The sequence below is a fragment of the Phocoena sinus genome, chromosome 9 (assembly GCF_008692025.1).
Source record: "Phocoena sinus isolate mPhoSin1 chromosome 9, mPhoSin1.pri, whole genome shotgun sequence".
In the NCBI taxonomy this organism is placed as follows: Eukaryota; Metazoa; Chordata; class Mammalia; order Artiodactyla; family Phocoenidae; genus Phocoena; species Phocoena sinus.
The window spans coordinates 12,634,431-12,660,180 of record NC_045771.1 but is presented as its reverse complement, the minus strand read 5'-3'; the positions used below and the strand labels follow the sequence as shown (position 1 = coordinate 12,660,180).

Sequence of the window (25,750 nt, the reverse complement as noted above, 5' to 3'; positions counted from 1 at the left end):
TTGCTGGATCACATGGTAGTTCCATTTTTAATTCTTTGAGGAACCTCCATACTGTTTTCCATAGTGGCTGCACCAATTTACATTCCCAGCAACAGTTCAGGAGGGTTCCCTTTTCTCCACATCCTCTACAGTACTTGTTATTTCTTATCTTTTTGATAACAGCCATTCTAACAGGTGTGAGGTGATGTGTCATTGTGTTTGGATTTGCATTTCCATGGTTGTTAATGATGCTGGGCATCTTTTCATGTACCTGTTGGACATCTGTATGTCTTCTCTGGAAAAATGTCGATTCCAATTATCTACCCAGTTTTCAAGTGGATTTTTTTTTCTGTTGAGTTGTATGAGATCTTTATATATTTTGTATATTAACCACTTACCAGATATATGACTTGCAGATATTTTCTCCCATTCAATAGGTTGCCTTTTCATTTTATTGATGGTTTTCTTTGCTGCACAGAAGGTTTTTAGTATTATGTAGCCCCACTTACTTATTTTTACCTTTATTGCTTTTGCTTTTGGTGTTAGATTCAAAAATCATTGCCGGGCTTCCCTGGTGGCGCAGTGGTTGAGAGTCCTTCTGCTGATGCGGGGGACACGGGTTCGTGCCCCGGTCTGGGAGGATCCCACATGCCGCGGAGCAGCTGGGCCCGTGAGCCATGGCTGCTGGGTCTGTGCGTCCGGAGGCCGCAGCAGTGAGAGGCCCGCATACCGCAAAAAAAAAAAAAATCATTGCCAAGTCTTATGTCAAATAGCTTACCCTCTATGTTTTCCTCTAGAAGTTTTATGGTTTCAGGTCTTATTACATTCAATTCTTTAATCCATTTTGAGCTAATCTTTGTGTATGGTGTAAGCTAATGGTCTAGTTTCATTCTTTTGCATGTGGCTGTCCAAGTCTGCTTTGGGATTTTGAATAGGCTGGTTTTGTGGATTTGTTTTTGCTGTTGTAGTTTTAGGAGTCATCTTTTATCTTTTAACTTTTTTTTTTAAGATAAAAACCTTGCTCCATATATCAAACACCAGGCATAAGCGTAGACATATATCAGGCCTTTATTAAAACGTCTCTCATGCTTCAAGCCTTAGTCTGATGGGGAGAGTTCAGCTCTTTACCAGTCATCCTGCAGCCTAATGTGGCATTTCAGTTTGCTATATTTTTTTCCCAGTTTAGAATTTCTAAGGGGCTATAAATATGACAAACAATGAATTAAACATTTTTTCTTATCTGAGACAAATCCTATCTGGTTCGGGTCTTGGTGACTTTAGGTAGCTAGTCTTTCCCCCTGTCAGTATAGATTATTAGAACTGCTTGCCAGCATTACCAGATATGCCAGTGATGCGGAGGTAGGACATGTCCCTTAGAGAACACCTCACCTATCCAAAAGCCAGTGTCTGTGCAGTGTGGCTGCCCTCAAGGTCTTAAATAGCCTTCAGTTTTTTAGGAGCTGATTTTCCCTGTAGTTAAACTAATGTTGTTGCTGCTTCTATTTATAATTTAAAGATTTATAAAACTTAATTTATAAGCATGCCCCAGGGCTCTTAGATAATTAAGTCAGTCTGCCCTGGGTTCATAATTTTGTAGACCTCTTAACATGGCAGATGCCTGAGGCTACTTAAAAGAACAAGGCTTTGCTTTTTGCATTGCTGTCGAGATTTGTTGTACCATAATTACTACAGAAGAAAAAGGAATTTTGAATTTGGAATGTTGCAGATAAATAATCCTAAAAAATAGCTGTTTCGTCCTACAGTGCTGCTTTATTTAGAACTTTCAATTATTGCTGGAGAATGATAAATTTAAGGTTGCATTTTAACCATCTTCTGCCAAGGAATTTTGAAAAAAAATTAATAGAAAAAGTCATTTTTCAGTTGGAACATTTTTTAAAGGTCAGCCTCTCAAAAGCACTTCTTAAACCTCTTAACGTGCTAGGTACTGCTCAGAGCGAGCACAAAGCTTTAGGATTCTTTCTAATAACTTCCTTTGAAATTAATGTATTCATATCAAATTAATCTAAACTGGTGATCATGTGTTTTGCTTTCTCCTAAATTGAATCTCATTTTCTAAACTGCTACCTACTTCCCAGATAGCAACTGTATTGGAGGGAAAATGGGATAAAGATATGTTGATAGAGAAATATGAGAAAGTAAAGTAGGCTGTTTCTTAAGTTTCAACTTGCTTCCTAGGGAACCCAGAATGTAATCCAAGCGTTGGAGTTAATGTGTATATTTTGGGGATTTATTATATTTTGCTAAGACAACTCCAGCAAATCCTGTCCTTTAGCTATCCTTCAGATTATTAGAGTAAAAAGGAATATGGTTTTTGAAGTGCTTGACTTTCATTCTCTTACAGTGAATGAAAGATGTATTATTATTTATTTATCATATTTTCCAGTGATAAAAGTCAGACACCATGTAGAGACTCAATAAATGTGAGGTAAATAAATGATTGGTGCCTTGTATAAACTTCTCTTTGCCAAAGCCTTCTCTTTGAGCCTGTATCAGAGCCTTCCACTAGATTTGTATCAGTAATTCTTTTATATACCTTTGTTCTGCTTTCTTGGAGTATTTTGAAAGAATTTGTCTTTTTCTTGACCCAGCTATTAGTACTCTGGGTAGGAGTGTGGTTGTGTGTGTGTGTGTGTGTGTGTGTGTGTTGGGGGAGATGTTGCTTATTTTTCACAACATGATCATTTCCTTCTTGTTATCTTTTAGACATATTACAGATGCTACACTTGCCATTGTGAAAGGAGAGACAGTTCCACTTGATGTCTTGCAGATCAAGGTAAGATCTTTTCATCAGAGTTTGAAAAAATTAACAAAGTAATACACACTTTAAAAAAAATGTAGTAGTTCAAATAAGATTGTAAAGAAAACAACTGTTCTTCTTCTTACCCTTTCCTACGTGAAGTATAACCCCCCAGAGAAGATAATTTTACCTGTTTGTTCTAGTTCTCACTAATTAGTATGCTCGTGATGCTACTTTTAAAAATTGTGGTTAAAAAAAAACCCCACAAAACATGAAATTTACGATCAGAACCATTTTTAGGTGTATAATTCAGTTTAAGTATATAATACTACATTTTGGGGGCTTCCCTGGTGGCGCAGTGGTTGGGAGTCCGTCTGCCGATGCAGGGGACGCGGGTTCGTGCCCCAGTCCGGGAGGATCCCACGTGCCGCGGAGCGGCTGGGCCCGTGAGCCATGGCCGCTGGGCCTGCGCGTCCGGAGCCTGTGCTCCGCGACGGGAGAGGCCACAGCAGTGAGAGGCCTGCGTACCACAAAAAAAAAAAAAAAAAATAATACTACATTTTGGTTTATCGGTTTTAGACCTTATCTCTTGGCCTCTTATCAGAAGTCCTCTGTATCAACTCTCAGTATAGTTGTATCATGATTTTTAGTTCCTCTGATTACCTTTGGCCCACAAGTAATTTTTCTCTTTTATATGGTTGTTTTGAGTATTAAAAGAGCTAATAAATATAACGCACTTAGGACAGCACCCGATTTCCTCTCACCTGTTCGTATGGTGGCCACCTCTCTATCTCATGCTCTGCCAAAGGCGAAACCTTTCTCGTGACCCATCTGTCTTTTGGAGGGCCTTCTCTTTGGAATTCAGGTTACTTGGTTGTCTTGCATTGTCAGCTCTCTGATGGGCTTAAGAATAATGATGATTCTGTAGATTATCAGGCTTTTTCTCATTTTTAGGGTGGGAACAGTGTTCCTTGTTGCTTCCTACATCCTAGAGAGGAGCAGAACTTCCCATTTTTCTATTGGGTTGTCTAACATTTTCTTACTGATTTGTAGATGAGCTCATGAATTACTCTAGAAAGACATTTGCTCGCTTTGCCCACTGAAGGGGCCTAAAGGCAGTGACACGCAACAACAACGAGCATATCTGGCCTCCAGATTTTGGTCTCTAAGTACCATTCCCTAATAAAACTTAACAGGATTCTGTGAAAAGATGTCTTTCAGAGGCAGGGCAAGAATAAGGGCAAAGAACTACTCAAAAACTGATGAAGACAACGCAAAATAGGAGGCAGCCTGATGGTACCCTAGTGGCCAATTTTGGGCTGGTTTGAACATCAAAAAGAATAATGCTAGTGGATTATAATACATTAAATAAAAATGATGAATCTGTAGTTATGTTACAGAAGAATTGCCAAATTGTAAATGTATAAGATACGACAGAGTTAGAGAATTACCATTGGGCAATCACTAATGAAATCACTAATTCAGACAGGGATCATCAGTGGATGCTACACACATTGGATAAAAGGTCGTTGAGAAACAAATATCCACACAGTCTCAAATGATCGCAAGTTACTTAATAATTACAAAGGGAAAAAGTGCCTTTATAGTAGAGAGATCTAGCATACACCACCTTAACCAGGTGATCAAACAGCATCACCAGTCATGGGACAGATGGACATTATCTGCCTCCGGATGTGATATATTGAGAAGGGTACAACATCACCTACGTAGTTTTCTGCCCAAAACATTAGTCTTAATCTAACTGACTCTAATAATGAGAAAACAATCAAATCCAAATTGTAGGACATTCTAAAAACAGCCATTGATTTGGCTTCTTCAAAAATGTCAGTGTCATGAAATCTAAAAGAAGACAGTCTGTTCAAGATTAAGGGAAACTAAAGAAATATCATAATGAAGTCCAGTACGAGATCCTGGACTGGAAAAATGAAAAACAGTGTCAGCCGTAAAAGACATCAGAGATGTTTTAATATGGATGATATATTAGATGTTACGTGCCAGTGTGAGATTTCTTGAGAGTGACAATGGTGTTATGGTTATGTCCGTGTATGTCCTTGTTCTTGGGAGATACATGCTGAAATAGTTAGGAGTGAAAGGTCATGAAGCCTGCAATTTATTTGCAAATGATTTAACAGTACTACAAACTATACACACAGAGATAAAGCTAATGTGGGGAAATGTTGGCCTGGTGAAGCTGGGTGAGAGGTAAATATGGTGTTCATTGCACGTATACAAGGTTTTTTGGTTTGACATCTTACCAATATTAAAATTTTGGAGGGAAGAAGACCCAATAGCCATTCCTGATCAGAATCTTCTCTCTAAAAACGGTTTAATTCCTAGGGGAAAGATATTCTCGCTTGATGGTAGTTAAGTATCTATCCCTTCTTCATCTAAATTTCTTCTTTTTCCCCCTGGAAAAGGCAGGTTCCTAAGAAGGCTGAGCCATAAAGCCAAATAATCCTATAAACAGCGAATCCTGCATACTTTACTCAGGTTTAGCTTCAGAATGTACCAGCTACATTCAGGTTGTCCTCCAAAGGCTACGCACATTTCATATGCATGCAAGTTTCCTAGTATCTGTGGAAGAAGCCTCCATACTGTGTCATGATTCCAAACTTCAATCCTAAAATGTCGTTCCTAGTTATATGGCATTTGCTATATGCACGTTTACGGTTGATGAACCCGTGAGCTTGCAACCCATTTCCCTTTTATTTTCCTTTGTGCTTTATGCAGTGATATCTGGACTCTCCACTAGGACCTTGTTGGTCAGGGTAAAAGCGATTTAAGTTGCAGTTGATTCTTTAGCATCTAATAAAGCTTAATCGTTTTCACATAATGTGCTGAAAGGAATGTTAACCTGGAAAAGAGACTACAGATCAGCATCCATTATTTTATTGTTGCTGTCAAAGGAGTGAATCAGGGTAGATCTCTTAATAACTGAGTGATTTACTGCTTCTTATTTATGTGTGAGAAGTAATACATTCTAGAGTAATTAGGATTTAACTGAACATTCTTGACTGTGCTTGCATTTAAATGTCTTTTGTCTCCTTTATCTTTTTCTTTCAAATATACTGATTCTGTGAATTGATGAAACCAGTGTCAAATTTAACACAGGCTCTGTATATTGGTAACACACCCCAGGAAGCAGAAAACTTTTAAAATCAGTTCCTAGAAAACATAGTACAGTAGCCTCTACTGTAGTTTCTGAGGCACCCAGCTAGGCTGAATTTGTCTTCTCTTTTTTCTTTATTTCTGGAAATTGCTTTCAGAATGTGGTGAAAAGCATTGCAGATGAAGCCTGATACCAGATTCCTCTTCTTTTAAAAAACAAACTGAAACACAATTAAACATATAATGGAAGATTCTCCAAAAATAAAAGAAATAGTCCTTGGAAGCTATAATAGTGCTTTATGTTTTCATTGTATAGTGTGAGTTCACATCTCCTAGGACTTCTAACTCAGTGAGGGAGGCAAGATGTGTATTAGTATCTTCATTGGACAGATTTTTAAAAAAGGGTTGTCTGATCATATGACTAGTTGTGCTGTAGACAGAAGTAGAATAAGGATTTTCTGTCTTACAGTCCATTGCTTTTTCCTTCACTGCTTTGTCTAGGTGGGATCACTCTTGGCCTGTCACATGATTTTTAAAGGGCAGTTTTCTCATGTGGACATCTACAATGCCTGGAAGTTGACTTTAAAGTAACTACTGTAAAGATTTATGGAATTCTTCCTAGTTCTTTCTTTTTGGTCTCTCAGTTCGACTCAGACCCTGCCAACCCAGAACCAAATGAGGAAGATAGGGGAGGTGGTGAGACTCTCCCCCTTTACCCTGTCTTTCATTCCTGGCTTCCTTCTGTTAAAGCCCCAGCTCTGATCATTCTCATACGACGATGCTTAGAGCTGCTCCTGAGCTCCTTCTGCCTTGATTCTTTTTCTTCATCTAGAATCCCTAAAATCCATAGGTCGGGCAGTCGTCTAGTTGACCAGGATCGTTTTCTTGTCACTGTTCCTTAAATTCTGTTCCAGCCAGCTCTCCCAGTTGTTTTCCTCTGCAGAGCGTGAGGTCATTTCCCCGCAGGGATTTACTCTGTCCAGGGGAGCCTCTGACTTGGAGCAGCTTATCTCCTTTGCTGCTAAGGTCTGGCTGCATGTCTGTCTTTCTGTACAGTATCTGTTCTTGTTTTCTCATCTCTCCATCTCATAATCTGACTATTGCCCAGAACTTCACTGGCCTAAGATACAGTGGTGCTTTGTCTGTTGGCTTCCACTCTGTTCAGCTGACCTTGCTTATTTTTCCTGTGCTTGTGTGTCCTCCAACTGGGACCAGTGTCTCCACTACTGGCCTCTGCTGAATCCTGAGGGCTCTGTGCCCATCTGCTTTTCTAGACTTTTCACATTCTTCACACTCCTTTCCTACCCCTTGCTGGAACATAGCAACTCAATTCCGTGGAACCTTAAGGTTGCAAGGCTTTTTGGTTAAACTTAACAGAAGAGTCCCAAAATTCTTCCCCCTACATGAAGAAAGGGAAAATGGTTTTAGAGCACCAGTCAGGAAATCTTGAGTACTTAGCTCAGCACTTCTTGCTTCCACTACATGCTTTAGAACAGCATTTCCCTAAGGAATATTACTTATGCAAGATGTTTTCCCAGAGAAGGGCTGAACAGTTAACAACTCAGGAAAGCCGTATATTGTGCTTCTTCTTTTGGACATTTATAATTTACATTAACATATTAAAGACTCTAAAAAGAATTGCAGTAAATATAACTTCTTTCAAACCAAATAAGTTTGATATTTCCCAACTTATTTCAACATGGAATCTTCTATCATCATCATCATATCATCATCATCATCAGCTGTAGCACTTAACATCTTAAGAAACATTTGGGAGATGTTCCCATTGATACAGCAAACTATTCACATAGTTTTAATTCTCTCCCTTAGGCTAGAGCGCCCTTTCTCCTCGTTTCTTTTCTTTCTCTCTACTTTCTTCCCACCCTCCCCAATTTAGGTGCTTTATTTAGTTTTCCTTTTTGGGGAAGGACTGGGGAAATCACTGTAGTATGCACTTATTACTGTAATATAGTGTCCTTCCTCAAGGGACCTGATTTCTCTCTCTCTTTTTTCTAATTAGCATGTATCTTCCCTAGTCCAGTACTGTATGATTCAGCCTTGTTCCTTCTCTTTCAATACTATATAGTGCTTAGCTCACTCTTGGGAACCTCCTAGGTAGATCTGAAAAGATTATAATGAATAGATAAAAGAATGAATCCAGGAATTATACAGATATATATATAGATACAGATACACATACATATAAATGCTGGATCAAAAAACATAGATTGCATTAAAAAATTCCTCCCACCCCCTGTTCCCTGCCTCTGTCAACCACCAATCTGTTTTCTGTATCATCTATAAGCTTGTTTTCTTTGTTGTTGTTATTTTTTTGTTTTTTTAGATTTCACATGTAAGAGAGATCATACAGTATTTGTCTTCCTCTGACTTACTTCACTTAGCACAGTGCCCTCAAGGTCCATCCATGTTGTCCCAAATGGCAAGTTTTCATTCTGTTTTATGGCTAAATAATATTTCTGAGTCTGTGTGTGTGTGTGTGCATGCCACAGTTTCTTTATCCATTCATCTGTCGATGGACACTTAAGTTGTTTCCATATCTTGGCTATTATAATTAGTGCTGCAGTGAACATGGGAGTGCATGTATCTTTTTATTTAAAAAATTTTTTATACAGCATGTTCTTATTAGTTATCCATTTTATACATATTAGTGTATATATGTCAATCCCAATCTCCCAAATCATCCCACCACCACCCCCCCGCCACCACTTTCCTCCCTTGGTGTCTATAGGTTGTTCTCTACATCTGAGTCTCTATTTCTGCCCTGCAAACCAGTTCACCTGTACCATTTTTCTAGGTTCCACATATATGTGTTAGTATATGATATTTGTTTTTCTCTTTCTGACTTACTTCACTCTGTATGGCAGTCTCTAGGTCCATCCACGTCTCTACAAATGACTCAATTTCCTTCCTTTTTGTGGCTGAGTAATATTCCATTGTATATACGTACCACATCTTTATCCATTCGTCTGTCGATGGACATTTAGGTTGCTTCCATGACTTGGATATTGTAAATAGTGCTGCAGTGAACATTGGGGTGCATGTGTCTTTTGGAATTATGGATTCTCAGATTATATGCCCAGTCGTGGGATTGCTGGGTCATATGGTACTTCTATTTTTAGTTTTTTAAAGAACCTCCATACTGTTCTCCATAGAGGCTGTATCCATTTACATTCCCACCAACAGTGCAAGAGGGTTCCCTCTTCTCCACAGCCTCTCCAGCATCTGTTGTTTGTAGATTTTCTGATGATGCCCATTCTAACTGATGTGAGGTGATACCTCATTGTAGTTTCTTTTTTTTTTTTTTTTTTTTGTGGTACACAGGCCTCCAACTGTTGTGGCCTCTCCTGTTGTGGAGCACAGGCTCTGGACGCGCAGGCTGAGCGGCCATGGCTCACGGGCCCAGCCGCTCTGCATCGTGTAAGATCCTCCCAGACCGGGGCACGAACCCATGTCCCCTGCGTCGGCAGGCGGACTCTCAACCACTGTGCCAACAGGGAAGCCCCTCATTGTAGTTTTGATTTGCATTTCTCTAATAATTAGTGATGCTGAGCAGCTTTTCATGTGCTTCTTGGCCATCTGTATGTCTTCTTTGGAGAAATGTCTATTTAGCTCTTCTGCCCATCTTTGGATTGGGTTGTTTGTTTTTTTAATATTGAGCTGCATGAGCTGTTTATATATTTTGTAGATTAATCCTTTGTCCGTTGATTCGTTTGCAAATATTTTCTCCCATTCTGAGGGTTGTCTTTTTGTCTTGTTTGTAGTTTCCTTTGCTGTGCAAAAGCTTTTAAGTTTCATTAGGTCCCATTTGTTTATTTTTATTTCCATTACTCTAGGAGGTGGATCAAAAAAGACCTTGCTGTGATTTATGTCAAAGAGTGTTCTTCCTATGTTTTCCTCTAAGAGTTTTATAGTGTCCGGTCTTACATTTAGATCTCTAATCCATTTTGAGTTTTTTTTTGTGTATGGTGTTAGCGAGTGTTCTAATTTCATTCTTTTACATGTAGCTGTCCAATTTTCCCAGCACCACTTATTGAAGAGACTGTCTTTTCTCCATTGTATATCCTTGCCTCCTTTGTCATAGATTAGTTGACCGTAGGTGTGTGGGTTTATCTCTGGCCTTACTATCCTGTTCCATTGATCTATATTTCTGTTTTTGTGCCAGTACCGTATTGTCTTGATTACTGTAGCTTTGTAGTATAGTCTGAAGTTAGGGAGTCTGATTCCTCCAGTTCCATTTTTTTCCCTTAAGACTGCTTTGGCTATTCGGGGTCTTTTGTGTCTCCATACAAATTTTAAGATTTTTTATTCTAGTTCTGTAAAAAATGCCACTGGTAATTTGATAGGGATTGCATTGAATCTGTAGATTGCTTTGGGTAGTATAGTCATTTTCACAATATTGATTCTTCCAATCCAAGAATGTGGTATATCTCTCCATCTGTTTGTGTCATCTTTGATTTCTTTCATCAGTGTCTTATAGTTTTTTGAGTACAGGTCTTTTACCTCCTTAGGCAGGTTTATTCCTAGGTGTTTTATTCTTTTGGTTGCAATGGTGAATGGGATTGTTTCCTTAATTTCTCTTTCTGATTTTTCGTTGTTAGTGTATAGGAATGCAAGAGATTTCTGTGCATTAATTTTGTATCCTGCAACTTTACCAGATTCATTGATTAGCTCTAGTAGTTTTCTGGTGGCATCTTTAGGATTCTGTATGTATACTATCATGTCATCTGCAAACAGTGAAAGTTTTACTTCTTTTCCAATTTGTATTCCTTTTATTCTTTTTCTTCTCTGATTGCCGTAGCTAGGACTTCCAAAACTATGATGAATAATAGTGGCTTGTTTCTGATCTTAGAGTGAATGCTTTCAGCTTTTCACCATTGAGAATGATGTTGGCTGTGGGTTTGTTATATATGGCCTTTATTATGTTGAGGTAGGTTCCCTCTATACCCACTTTCTGGAGAGTTTTTATCATAAATGGGTGTTGAATTTTGTCAAAAGCTTTTTCTCCATCTATTGAGATGATCATATGGTTTTTATTCTTCAGTTTGTTAATATGGTGTATCACATTGCTTGATTTGCGTATATTGAAGAATCCTTGCATCCCTGGGATAAATCCCACTTGATCATGGTGTATGATCCTTTTAATGTGTTGTTGGATTCTGTTTGCTAGTAGTTTGTTGAGGATTTTTGTATCTATATTCATCAGTGATATTGGTCTGTAATTTTCTTTTTTTGTAGTATGTTTGTCTAGTTTTGGTATCAGGGTGATGGTGGCCTCATAGAATGAGTTTGGGAGTGTTCCTTCCTCTGCAATTTTTTAGAAGAGTTTGAGAAGGATGGGTGTTAGCTCTTCTCTAAATGTTTGACAGAATTCACCTGTGAAGCCATCTGGTCCTGGACTTCTGTTTGTTGGAAGATTTTTAATCACAGTTTCAATTTCAGTGCTTGTGATTGGTCTGTTCATATTTTCTATTTCTTCCTGGTTAAGTCTTGGAAGGTTGTACCTTTCTAAGAATTTGTCCATTTCTTCCAGGTTGTCCATTTTATTGGCATAGAGTTGCTTGTAGTAGTCTCTTATGATGCTTTGTATTTCTGTGGTGTCTGTTGCATATGTATTTTGAGTTAACGTTTGTGTTTTCTTTGGATAAATACCTAGAAGTGGAATTGCTGTATCACATGGTAGCTCTATTTTTAATTCTTTGAGGAACTTCCATCCTGTTTTCCATAGTGGCTGCACCAATTTGCATTCCCACCGGCATGCACAAAGTTTCCCTTTTCTCCACATTCTCAACAATGCTTGTTTTTTCTTGTCTTTTAGATGATAGCCATTCTAATAGGTGTGAGGTGGTATCTCATTGTGGTTTTCATTTGCCTTTCTCTGATGATTAATGATGCTGGGCATCAGTATGTCTGTTTCTATGCTTTGCCCATTTTTCAAGTGGATTGCTTTTTTTGTGTTTTTTCTGTTGAGTTATATGAGTTCTTTATATATTTTGGATATTAACCCCTTATCAGATATATGATTTGCAAACATTTTCTCCTATTCAGTAGGTTGCCTTTTTATTTTGTTGATGGTTTCCTTTGCTGAACAGAAGGTTTTTAGCATGATGTGGCCCCACTTATTTAATTTTGCTTTAGTTGCTTTTGCTTTTGGTGTCAGATTTAAAAATCATTGCCAAGACTTATGTCAGGAAGCTTACCCCCTATGTTTTCTTCTAGGAGCTTTATTGTTTTAGATCTTATATTGAAGTCTTTAATCCATTTTGAATTAATCTTTTTATGTGGTGTAAGATAGTGGTCCAGTTTCATTCTTTTGCATGTGACTGTCCAGTTTTCTTAGCATCATTTATTGAAGAGACTGTCCTTTCCCCATTGTATATTCTTGGCTCCTTTGTCATAAATTAATTTACCATATATGTGTGGGTTTATTTCTGGGCTCTTTGTTCTGTTGATTTATGTGTCTGTTTTTATCACAGTACCATGCAGTTTTAATCACTATAGCTTTGTAATATAGTTTGAAATCAGGGAGTGTGATACCTCCAGCTTTGTTCTTATTTCTCAGGATTGCTTTGGCTGTTTGGGGTTTCTTTTTGGGTCCATACAAATTTTAGGATTATATGTTCTATGTCTTCGAAAAATGTCTTTGGAATTTTGGTAGGGATTGTAGTGAATCTGTAGATTGCTTTTGGTAGTATGGACATTTGAACATGATTAATTTTTCCAATCCAGGAGTAGAATATCATAGAATATCATCTCATTTTCAATTTCTTTCATTAATGTCTTGTAGTTTTCAATTTCACCTCCTTGGTTAAATTTATTCCTAGATATTTTATTCTTTTTGATGCAATTGTAAATGGGATTATTTTCTTTATTTCTCCTTCTGATAGTTTGTTATTAGTGTATAGAAATGCCACAGATTATTGTGTATTGATTTTGTATCCTGCAACTTTACTGAATTCATTAGTTCTGTCATGTCATCTGTAAATCATGATAGTTTTACTTCTTCTTTTCCAATCTGGATGCCTTTCTTTTTCTTACCTAATTGCTCTAACACTTCCAATACTATGTTGAATAAAAGTAGTAAGGGTAGGCGTCTCTCTTGTTCAAGATCTTAGAGGAAAGCCTTTTTACTGTTGAGTAGGAAGTAAGCTATGGTCTTGTCATATATGGCCTTTTATTATGTTGAGGTATGTTCCCTCTGTACCCACTTTGTTGAGAGTTTTTATCATAAATCAGTGTTGAAGTTTATCACATACTTTTTCTGCATCTAGTGAAATGATCATATGATTTTCATCCTTCATTTTGTTGATGTAGCATGTCACACTGACTGATTTGAAGATGTTGAACCATCCTTGCATCCGTGGAATAAATCTTACTTGATTTATGGTGTCTCATCCTTTTAATGTATGGTTGAGTTTGGTTTGCTAATATTTTGTTGAGGGTTTTTGCATCTATGTTCATCAGGAATATTGGCCTTTAATTTTGTTTTCTTGTATTGTCCTTGTCTGGTTTTGGTATCAGGGTAATGCTGGCCTCAAAAAATCAGTTTGGAAGAATTCCTTCCTCTTCTGTTTTTTGGAAGAGTATGAAAAGGATTGGTATTAATTCTCCTTTGAATGTTTGGTAAAATCTACCAGTAAAACTGTCTGGTCCTGGACTTTTGTTTGTTGAGAGGTTTCTACTGATTCAGTCTCCTTACTAGTAATCCGTCTGTTCAGATTTTACCTTATTCTTTAAAATGTATGGTTTGTCTTAAAACTTACATTGTGTTTTCCCTGACCATCCATCTCCTTGGCTCCCTCACTCACTGTACAGTTGCACCTGCTCTGTACTTTCATAATACTTGATACACATCTCTGTTCTTTGAACCTACTGCATTGTGTTGTTATTGTCTGTGTCTTTCTACCCCCTATTATACCTTGAGCTCTTTGAGGACATTTTTTATCACTAGTTCCTAATATATAATATATATCCATTAATGATGATTCATTAAAAAAAAAAGAATGAATGAATGATTAGCTTAGTATAGTCAGGATGGCTCAAGCCCTGCTGTCTTCCACAGTATACACTAGGCACCCAGGAGACTAATACATCCTTGCTGTGCCAGTAGTGGGTTACCTTACCATCACCTCTTTGCTCTGCCATTTCCCTCTAGCTCCTTCTTCTCTTGCTTAAGCAGGTGGAGAGAGCAGAATAGGAAATCTGCTTCAACAGATACACAACCAAGGAATGAGAGGCCAGTGTCTTTTACTGGTAGGCTGGCCCTATTCATGTGTGATTTGCCTAGAAAACCCTCACTTGTTTCAGGGTAGCGGGAACAGGAGCGAAAGTGGGACTGAGCGGGGAGGGACTACCTCTCCTAAGAAGACTTAGACGCTTTCTCTAGGCCAACAACTCACAGTGCCAAGGATTCTCCTCCAGTTCCTAATCTTCTGCTTACACTGGTTCTAATGATGGCATGGTGGAAACCGAGCTGGTTCTGTGCCTGTTTAGCAAATTCTGTGGAGTTGTGTCTGGCATTTGGCAGCTCTCTTTAGAATGTGGGTACCCTTGGGCTTTAGCTGCAATTCTGAGCTACCGGGAAAGGCCCTTTCAGAATCCTGGTGTGTATATTTTCATATAGGAAAGCCCATCATGAAGTGTAAACTCTTGAAGGCAGTGGCTCAATTGTGTGTTTTCTATATATTGCTAAATAAACTCACTGATTTATTAGAAGCTTGCTGATTATAACATGCAATATTTGGCCATAAAGCACTAGACTAAATCCAAGTCACTTTTCATCCTGATTTGTTATGACAAATATCTGGCTGTATTTTCAGATATCCAAGTGAAACATTCTGGAGTACATACCAGGACGCTGATCTTCCTTGATAGCTCTTGGCCCTCCAAAGAGAACGCAGGCTTAAATTATCTTTGCCTTGGACAAGTATAAGAGAGAGAAGAAATTCTGGCTGACCCGACTAATTGGTCCAAGAATCAGCCTAATGGTTACAGTCTGAAGCATGATACTATGTTTTCTTGCCAGCGGATTCATGAGGCCTAATACATAAAAGTTAGCTTCATTTTCCAGGACAGTTTATTTAAGGACTTTGAGCACTCACAGAATTAATTTCTTAAATTTGGAACATTCCTTTTAGAATTTTGGTTTGATGAAACGTGGGCCATGAACGTTTGCTGGTTACTTACCTGTAGAGAGTTCCAAGTTATTGTCGTCATTAATTTAAATTAAATGTGTTTAACTTCCAGGGTGAAAAGGAACAGCCTGTGTTTGCACTGACCGGCCTCCGATGGGGATCCTTCCGAGATGCTGGCGTCTCAGTTAGCAAGTAAAGGGGGGCACTGTATTAACGTGTGGTGATTTTAAGACACCTTCTTATTCTGTCCCTGTCTTTGCGGTTTCAACATGTAGTGATCTAGGAGTGAGTGCGGTGGAATTGTGTGTGAATAACAGGTAGAGGTTTAAGTTCTTACGTGCAGAGAGGCTGCGGACAGTTCCGGGTTCCTCCATGCTAGCTTGGCGGAAGATCAAGAGGAGCCGCGTGCATCTCTCTTTCTAGATGTCGTATTTGAGCGTGGGTGAGGCCACACTAGCCCGGAGGGGCACTGGATGGCCTCTCCTCCCGCGGCCTCCTTAGCTGGGTACGAAGTCAGAGGCACCGCTGGGGCCACAGCCTCGTGGAGCTTTCACAACCCTGGTTGGAAGACCCCCCGACGAGAGGTGTTTTTTCTGAAAGCCTAGCAGATCCACAGAGCCCAGGCCACCTCTTTCAGAGGAGGAAGAAAGGCAGATGCCTGGCTATGTTGGGAGATGAAAGAAACAGGCCTGTGGAGGAGGTGATTAGAGGGCCGCCGCTGGCTTTTCATGCGAACGGGCTTATTTTTGGAGAATTCATCGTGTAGAATAGGCTCCTGGCTCGGAAAGAGGGTGTGTCCTGTTCTGTTGCACGGAGAGGCTGCTTGGGCAGGGCTTCCTGTGGTGGGGCTGAGCAGACGCGGCGTGAGGTTCCCTCCTCGCTGGTGGGCGTTTTAGTTTTTCTTTACCTCTTCTCGAAAACGGGCTTACAATTTTAGTATGGTTTAAATGAACGAGGATTGATCTCACACACAGCTTTTATCAAGAAACCCCTCTTTCACACTGTAGGCATTCCTGCTCATTTTCTTTACAGAAATTTCTAAGTTTTTTTTTTTTTGATGTGGACCATTTTTAACTTTATTGAATTTTTGTTATAATATTGCTCCTGTTTTATGTTTTGTTTTTTTTGGCCATGTGGCCTGTGGGATCTTAGCTCCCCGAGCAGGGATCGAACCTGCACCCCCTGCATTGGAAGGTGAAGTCTTTTAACCATTGGACTGCCAGGGAGGTGCCTACAGAAATGTCTCTCATTTGTTTCACTGGTTATTCCTGCTAATGAAGTTCCTGACAGTGGGCTGTCAAAAGAGAGATATCACTACATTATATCACACACTGTGTTCTTTAATATTTCACAGCTTTTATTTGCAAGTATGCCGTGGTTATCTTGATTCCACAAGTTATCTTTGTGTCTGATCTGTAATGTCAAATGCCAGCAATTTACCAAGAAGAATTGCTTGGTTTCCCCTGAGAAAGTCTGATGAGAGCAGATTGCTTTCTAAATGTATTGAGCACAAGCATAGGTCAGCCCTTTAGGAATATCACACGCGGGCCCACATTCTGTTTGATTTCTGAGCAGTGAATTTTAAAATTCTGGTTGTTGTTATACCTGGACTAGGACCGTGCACTGAGTCGCTCTGTGTGTCATGAGAGAAACAATCGGGATGCAAGAAACCAATTCCTAGCTGGCCTCGGGAAGACTGCAAGCGCAGTGTCAGAACTTGCTATCGATACAGATGGAGGGAACTGCAGGCAGTTTAGAAATAAACTGCCTTGGATGGGATGTGTTTCTGTCCGGCTAACTGGGAAAAGAAGCAAATCATTGAGTAACCTTTGAAACAAAAGAACAAAAACAAAAAAATTAGTTGGTCCAAGCCCTCATGAATAGCATCACGGTACTTACCTGGGTAATAGAGTGGTTCCGCATTGCTCGTTGGATAGCTAAACTCCTTATTTGGGCATTCAAGGCCCAACTTAATCCGTCAGCACCCCTCACTACAGAGTTGTGTATCTTTGCTTTAAATAAAGCTTTTGCCCTGGCTATTACTCTCAGTGTTTCCCGTACTTTTACTACTCCTTCTGCCTAGAATGATCTCCTTCCCTCTTTTATGTATCTAAATCCAACCCATGTTTCTAGGTCTCATGCCCTTACTTTGTTCTTGTGTCATTCATTATGCAAGTGTGGCTGCTTCAGTGATTTTAGGCCCTTAGTGATTTCTTGTGCCTTCTTGACTCTCCTTACCAATGAATCGTGATCAGTTTATACCATGTCATGTAAATGTTTATTTATTTGTTGTTTTCTATTACTTTGGGGGGCCTTATTTTCTCAAATTAGGAGCCCTCAAAGGCAAGAATTTTATATTCTTTATATTGCTTCGTTTCCTCCATATACATAGTAAGTGCTAAATAAATACATATTGATCCAAAACAAATGGGGAGCTGTTAAGATGGGCTGGTAGGTGACAGATGAGTTTTAAGAGAGAAATCTACTTTATGCCACTTTTCTAATTCCAACTAGGCATCTTTTTCTCTTCAGTAGCTTTTAGGTATTTAGCAATATGGAGCGGACCCTCTTCATTCCCAGATTTCACATTTGCCATTTTCAAGCTGCATTACATAAGTAATGCGAAATTATGCTGATTTACAGATTTTAATTGTATGTCTGTGTGTGAGAGAGAACACGGTGTACAGAATGCAGCCATTTAGCTCATGAGTAATACATCAGCACCCAGCAACTGCGTCTCATTGTGGCTTTATCCCTCTCCACTCATTTGGAATGTATACTCAACTGTATTCCATGGTGGAAAGTATATATTACGGTGATACCTGTGAATTTAGAGATTCAAGGAGACTCTGATTATATATCCCTTGTAGATTGCAAGGATCTAGCTGCTGTGTAACTAATTATGTACAGTTTGACATGGTATTCAAATGCAGATTAAAAACTTAACTGCAATGCTTTTTTTTTAATACTAAACCACAGTCTCCAAGCCTCCAGAGCAGACACTCATGGTAAAGGTGTAATTCTAATGCATTATCCGTCATGAATGGTATCTAGCACATTGACAGTTCTTTCAATATTCTAATTACATTTTTATCTTGGTCTTTCTCAGGTACTGGTATCTCGGGCCTCTAAAGACCAAAGTAGCCCACTTTTTCAGCACTCTTAAGGTAAATACAGTTTACAGTGTAGAAGCTTGACTTCTGGTATTTTGTTGTTCCTCTGTGATGTGTGTATTTGGAACCCTTAACAATTTCTTGCTACAGATGTATATAGTGTGCTCCAGCACTGAAATGGGGCATATTTACTTATATACAAATGCAGAAAGCATTCCTGTTGCGATTCCTCTCATCTACCAACTTACCCTCTCCATTAGCAAGCCCAGATTTCATTTCATTTTAGTATCTTACTTCCCTTTGTCTATTCACGCACTCACTCTTACCAGACAAACCTTGAACACAATGACCTGTATCTCATTAACTATTTGCAAGTGTGTCTATATATTAGCATCCGGAAATGAACTGCAGTTGTGTATCTAATCATACAGGCTTGTGTATAATATAGGAGGTTTCAAACTATGCTTTGTGCTTCAAACTGTGCTTTTTCAAACTAGCCAGATGTGGGTAGTGGTTGCTGTATTGGACAGCACAGGTATAGAGACAGTTGCCATCATCAGAGAAAGTTCTATCAGGCCATGCTGCTGTAGACTATACAATGAAAAACACTGGCATAGAGAAAAGCTCAACAATGTATATTAATGAAAATGCTAATGGAAAAGTCATACTTAATCTGTGTACTATACACTGTGTTCAGCTTTTACGCAAATCAAGGTAGTATATTTACAATTCGACCGATCTGAAAATTGGCAGATGAAGTTTGAATGTAGTGAAAAGTTTGGTTTTAATTTTAACATTCAGAGTATCGAGTGTTTTTCGAATTACAAAAGTAATACACGTCCATTGCAAAATGTTTGGAAAACATAGCTCCCTTTACCTTCTAAATAAATTCCAGATGGATAACAAAACCATTAAAGTACTCGGGGTAACCAATCTACATGATTATTAAAATGAACTTGGGGGGCGCCAGGGACTTTCTATACCTACGGCAAATTGTGTGAGTAAAATGCATTACTGTTGTTGCTTGAGGGGATAATTACATTGGTGGAGTAGGGATTGCATTCAGGAAAAATAGAGTAACTACTTATTTAAGTTGTAGAATCTGGGAGCATGTAAACTGTTTCCATCATTTCTTCAGCAAACAATTACCGCATACCTGTTGTGTGGCAAGCCCTGCTATATATTTGGAATGCAAAGTCAAATAAGACAGGCTTCCTGCCCTCAAGAGGTATTCAGGTGCTGGGGGTGAGGTCCAGGTATTCAAGTGCTGGGGGTGAGGTCCAGGTAAATCAGCAGTTTGGCAAGTGCTAAGAGAGAAATATGGAGAGAATAAGACGGAAGCAGAGAGGAGGGGCATTTACCCTTGACTGAAGATTGGTAAAGTCAGCCCAGGGAAGGTGACACTTTTGCCAGATTTTGAAATACATACAGGACTAGATAAATGGCATTCCAAGTGGAGCGGTGAGGATGTGTGAAGTCACAGTGGTGTAACACGGTCTTTAATTATGGCCAATGCAGTAGCATGGCGGGAAGGGGACTTTGAGGGTCAGGTCAGGACCGCTGATGGCAGGTTTTGATGTGGGATCTGACATTTATCACTAAAGCACTAGAGGGTTATTATTTTTCTTTTTCTTTTTCTTTTTTTGCGGTACGCGGGCCTCTCACTGTTGTGGCCTCTCCCGTTGCAGAGCACAGGCTCCGGACGCACAGGCCCAGCGGCCACGGCTCGCGCGCCCAGCCGTTCCGCGGCATGTGGGATCTTCTCGGATCGGGGCACGAACCCGTGTCCCCTGAATCGGCAGGCGGACTCTCAACCCCTGCGCCACCAGGGAAGCCCACTAGAGGGTTATTGAGTCTTAAGCAGGGGAGTGGCAAGAGCAGATTTTCCCTCTAGAAAAATTGTTTGGCAACAGTGTGGACAGGAGATTGGACATGGGTAGTTAAAGTCAAAGGCATCAGGTAGAAGATTTTTAACATAATCCAGTTGAGAGGTGATAAGGTGGTAACAGTGAATATTGACCACAGGATGGATTAAAGAGGTACAGCCCTCAAAAGTTGGAAGGAGTGTGTAGTGTTCCCAGATTTCTGGTTTGAGGGACTGGAGTTTGGTAACTAGAGTTTTCCCTTAATGCCGATAATATTAGAGTAGAATGAAGTTTGTGAAGAAAGATGAAATTTTCAGTTTGGCACATACTGAGTTTAACATACTGGTGGTGCAGACAGGTGGCGATACAGTCGTGACTTCGGTCTGGAATTCAGAGAGATCTGCGCTAAAGAGATAGATGTAAATGTCATAAGTGTATGAGTGGCATTGAGCTATGGATTTGATAAAGTTACTGTCGAGAATAGATGGCCAGGAATAGCCTTCACTTAAAGAGGCAGAGACGGTGCCTGGGAACCGCCAAGAGAGACTCCAGGAGGAAGTACCGACATAGAAGCCGATGGAAGAGAGAATTTCAAGAATAGAGTGAGATTTCAAGAAGCAATGGCAGAGTCTAAATAGAGGCAGGAAAGTGAGTGCCCTCTGAAGGTTCGGTAGCCTGTGGGTGGAAGAGCTGAAGCCGCACTGAAGAAAGTTCAGGGGTAAATGGGAGCAAAAAGTAGAGGCAGTAGAGCCACTCCCTCAAGGATCTCGACTCTGAAAAGAAGGACATAAAAAGACAAAAGCTAGTGAGAAATATGGGGCCACTGGAGTGTTCTGTTTTTTTTAATTGGAGAGATATCTGTGTCTTTATTTCCTGAAGCAGAAGTGAAAAAGAATGGGAGGAGAAGAAAGGACACAAAAAGCATGACTGACTCAGCTAGTTCCATGAGCACATGGAAGGGAGTGGGATCCAGAGTCCTGGACTAGCCTTGGATGGGGGAGGGATGCCTTTTTCCTTGAGACAGGAGAGAAATAAAGAAGAGGTACAGATGAAAACATATTTATAAAGAGGTAAGGCGGTTCTCACTGATGTCTTGATATTCTCACTGAAGTGCAGGAAGCAAGTGATCTTTTGAAAGTGAGGTGGTGGTAGTGATGGTGATGATGGTGGTGGTGGTGGTGGTGATGGTGGTGGTGGTGCTGGTGATGGTGGTGGTGGTGATGGTGATGGTAGTACGGGGAGTTTTGAAGCAAGATGAAAATAGGTTTAGAAGGCTTATCAAGTGGCATGGACAACCTTAGACCAAGAATTTGTTGACATGGATATGCTCGTTTGGGTGATTGTTTTCCCTGTGTCAGTACTCAGCAGGAGTGTTTTATTTCCCCTTCTAATGATATTGAGCCACCATGTAGAAGTACAGACACCTAGTGACAGATTGATTAAGAATAGGGGCTTTTCAGGGCAAACATTATGGAAGAAAGAAGACACGGGGGCCAAAAGCAATGGGAAAAGAGAGTGCTGTAAAGTAACCCACTGTTCATCTGGTTGGCCTGAGGACAAATGGCGTGGTCAGGGGCTGGGATTCTCAGTGCGCCTGAGAGCGTGGTGTGGTTAGGGTCTCCACGGGCCCCCAAATCACACCCCTCTCTTCCTCCTCTGACCAACCAAATGCAGGAGCAAAGCGTATGGAAATCAACATGCCAGCTTTATAAATGTCAGCAGGAGTGAAGGACACAGCTTGGATACGCGGTCACAATCTGATTTCCTAACACTCCAGATTGATTTTATCCACTTAAAACATCTCCTTCGGGGCAGAGACTGCTAAGTAAGCTCACTGCGTGAGGAAGCGGTGGATGCCTGAGTCCACAGGACGGCCGCTTCCAGAGTGAGAAGAGAAGGGGTTGGGTCTTTCTGGACTTGGGAAGGAGTAAGAGGTGGAGTGAGAGGAGTTGGAACTGTTACTCTTTTGTAATTCACCACATGGAAACTGGAGAACAAGGGAGCAGTTCACCCTAAGAGCCACTGGGCACAAAAGAATATGGGAAGTGATTAGATGGTAGGATATCAGGGCTTTAGATTTCTAAGATGGAGTGGCTCCGGGTACCGCTAAGGACCGGGACGTGGCCATGGAAAATCGGTGGCTGTGGTGGGTTAGAGGTGACGTCAAGGGCTGAGAGGCTAGGGTGTTGTTTTCATCATCCCTGGGGACACTGATGGGACCCAGGATGGCACTGGACTCGGTGCCAGGAAGAAGACAAATCTAGAGTTGAGAGTGATGGCCTTTGAAGCAGGAATGAGAGGCCTTGGGCTGGATTTCGAGGCTGGACTGAACCAGTCTGGTCTCTGAGTGGAATATGATGACAGAAGCGAAGAAGGTATGTGATACAACTGGATTTCATGTTTGTGTCACCCTCTCTAAGGCAAAGTGTCGGATGGCTCTGTGCTTGTTCATACTGAGGTTTTCTTGGACAAGCGTAAGCAGTGGTTAGTTACCGGTCCACTTTGATCTCCTCTCTGCTCTGTGTTAGGAGAGCAGTGGAGGCCGCAGTCACTGCGTTCCTATAGGCCTTCAATAGGAAAAGAAAGCTTGAGGATTCCACACTCCAAATTAGAGATAATTCCATCCCACGAGAGATTACTAGTTAGCTTCCAAGCGGATATGGGTGGGATACTATCCTTTGTAGAGAGAAACCCCAAGAGTTTGGAATCGTGCTGCGCGATAAAGGTTTTTGTCTCTTTACATTGAAAGGAGTGGCCTCAGACTCATCAAGCCTCTCTCTCATACACGGGACCTGCAGAGCGACCTCCCAGTGGAGCAGAAGAGACCCCTCCACGGCCCTCTTTGTACAGGAGAATATTACGAAGGCTCGCATCCTACTGGGTACAGCCGCAGGACGGTGAGCAGCATGGGGACTGACGATTGGAAAGCGCTGGTCAGCTCAGGCCTGCCTGAAGCAGACCCCCACCTCAGTGTTTGACTCTCCTAGAGCAGGGGAAGCCTTTCCAGCATCGCTGAACTCAGCCCTCTGTGTGCGCAGTGCAGGCCCCAAACGGCAGCAGCAGTGTCCCATTCATGGGACAGCCTGTGTCAGTTGTGACTCCCAGTGACTCCCTCTTTCTGTCACCAACCTTTATGTTACTTTTATAGGGATGTCTCAGGCATAGAGATTCCATTTTGAGCCTGGCCCTTTAACCTGTGTATCAAAAGTATGAAATAAAGAAAACTAAGCAGGGTGGGGGGGGGGGGGGCGGTCAGCAGATGGGCTCGGGAGGCCATCTGAGCCACTGGTAGCTGGCCGTGGTGGTGGTGCTGAGATGTTCATGGGAGACACTGACCTGTATCGAATACCTTCACACAGCCCCCCAAGAGGTGAGCCCAGAGGTCTGGAAAGAAGTGCAGCTGTCCACCCTTGAACTGTCCATCTCGACCCGGAACAGTCAGCTTGACCTGGCAGTAAGTGTGCCTTTTTTTTTTTTTTTTTTTAAAGTAGAAAAGCATTTGGGAAAAAGTGACAAAGGCTACATGCTCTTCCACTAACTTGGTGTTTTTATTTTTACCCTGTGGGGATAGAGAGGGAAGGATCAGGACAGGAGGATGTGGGGTGCCTTTGAGGAATAAGCAATGAGAAGAAACAGCGAGTGAAGTGCCTAAAAGCTTAAGGGGCTCTGATCGAGTATCTGTCGCCAAGCCTTCTGCCTGAGAGAACTGAGGGCAAAAGGCCTTTAGAGATGGAGTTAGCCTAATCCCATTCGTCACAGGAATAAAAATTTGTGGAACTTTTACTTGAGTAAATATCCATTATTTTTGTGACTATATTAAATATGTAGATTTAGGCCTCTAGGAGAGAAAACCATATATACATCTACATTCATATAGATGTATATATGTATACACACAAACATCTCTGTTTTACACATTGAGTCCAATCTGTTGACATGCGCTGACCAGTATGGTAGCCACTAGTCACAGGTAGCTGCTTAAATTTAAATTAATACAAATAAAATTTAAAACTCATTACTTGTGCCACATGACGAGCGCTCAATAGCCATACGTGGCTAGTAGCTGCCATATTGAAAGGCGCAAATAGAAAACATTTCCATAGTGCAAAAAGCTCTCCTGGAGAGTACTGATACAGATAATGTGCTAAAAATTTTTTGAAATAAAGCAGAGGTTAGCAAACTGGTCTGCCACCTGTTTTACTATAGACTGCAAGCTGAGAATTGATTTTACGTTTTTAAATGGTTAGAAAGGTCAAAAGAAGGATTATATTTTGTGATAGGTAAAAGTATACGAAACTCAAGTTTCAACATCCACAAGTAAAGTTTTATTGGAACACAGCCATATTCATCCATGTCCATGTTGTCTGTGACCACTCTTATGGGGCAGTGGCAGAGCTGAGTTGTTGTGACAGAGACTGAACGGCCCCAAAGCTTAAAACATTTACTGTCTGGCCATTCACAGTAAGGGTTTACTGACCCCTGGTCTAGAGGAAACTTTAGTAGTTTATGTTAATGAGAATGCCAGTAGGAAAGCTATCCTTAACCATGGACTAATATTATGTTCAGCTTTTATGTGAATCAAAGTAGTATGTTCACAACTAACCTGGTCAGTCTGAAAACTGGCACATGGAGTTGAACATATGAATGTAGTAAGATGAATGAGGGGGACAAGTGTAGTGAGAAGTTTGATTCCAATATTAATATTCAGAGTATTGGATTGCTTTTTAATTATAAAGGTAATGCATGTCCATTGTATAACATTTGGATCACATAGCTCTTTTCACCTTCTGAATTGATTCTGGTTGGATTAAAAGGTTAAATGTAAGAAAATAAAACTATTAAAAACACTAGAGGGCTTCCCTGGTGGCGCAGTGGTTGAGAGCCCGCCTGCCGATGCAGGGGACACAGGTTCGTGCCCCTGTCCGGGAAGATCCCACATGCCGCGGAGCGCCGTGAGCCATGGCCACTGAGCCTGTGCGTCTGGAGCCTGTGCTCCGCAACGGGAGAGGCCACAACAGTGAGAGGCCCGCGTACCTCATTAAAAAACAAAACAAAAAACACTAGAGTGAAATCTTAAGTGATTATCAATATAAACTTGGGAGGACAAGGCCTTTCCAAGACTGGCATCTAACCAAAAATCATATTGATGCATTTACTTCTAATAAAAAAGAAACTATAAACAAAAATTTTAATGACACTCATTTTTAGATTTCCTTTAAAATTTATCAACCTTTAAAAAAATTTGTTTTAATGACAAATTGGGAAAAATATGAGGATGTGATATACCAGGAGTTAATAGCTTTCCTTTATACTTAACTGTTAGGATAATCAATAAGAAGTGGGCAAAGGACTAATATAAACAACAGGCAGGCGGCATAATTAGAAATTCACAAAGGAAATAAATAAACATGAAAAAAGTCGCTTCTATTTACTACATGATAAGCACTGACCTAAGGATTTTACATGGTGTCAGCGCATGTCATCCTCGTAGCTTCTCTATCAGGCAGATATAACTTCTCTCTGAATTTCATAGGTAAAGAAACAGAAAAAGTGCTCAGTATCAAAGAAATACAAATTAAAGTATTAAATATTGAATTGCCATAGATTAAAAAGCCTGCTAGTGTTCACTGTTGGTGTGGACAGGGAAACGGGCTGTCAGGTCTTCCTGAGGGAAAGAGAAATCGGAACACTTTTTCTCCAAGGCATTTTGGCAGTATATATGAAGCAACTGAAATGTAAGCATACCCTTGGCCC

At 40.5% G+C, this 25,750-nt stretch overlaps 1 protein-coding gene across 8 annotated transcripts in view; it reads left to right on the top strand.

Annotated features, from left to right (window-relative positions):
- The window catches only part of AGK (acylglycerol kinase), a 126,107-nt gene that overhangs the window by 91,434 nt on the left and 8,923 nt on the right, over positions 1 to 25,750 (top strand). For 6 of the 8 annotated variants that reach the window (XM_032642229.1, XM_032642232.1, XM_032642227.1 and 3 more), the window contains 6 exons: positions 2,384 to 2,425; positions 2,704 to 2,773; positions 15,131 to 15,210; positions 18,128 to 18,185; positions 22,746 to 22,893; positions 23,356 to 23,450. In XM_032642229.1, coding sequence (XP_032498120.1) covers positions 2,384 to 2,425; positions 2,704 to 2,773; positions 15,131 to 15,210; positions 18,128 to 18,185; positions 22,746 to 22,893; positions 23,356 to 23,450 — 493 coding nt within the window. The remainder of the gene's footprint in view (positions 1 to 2,383; positions 2,426 to 2,703; positions 2,774 to 15,130; positions 15,211 to 18,127; positions 18,186 to 22,745; positions 22,894 to 23,355; positions 23,451 to 25,750) is intronic. The other 2 variants (XR_004351339.1, XM_032642231.1) reach the window with 1 other exon arrangement.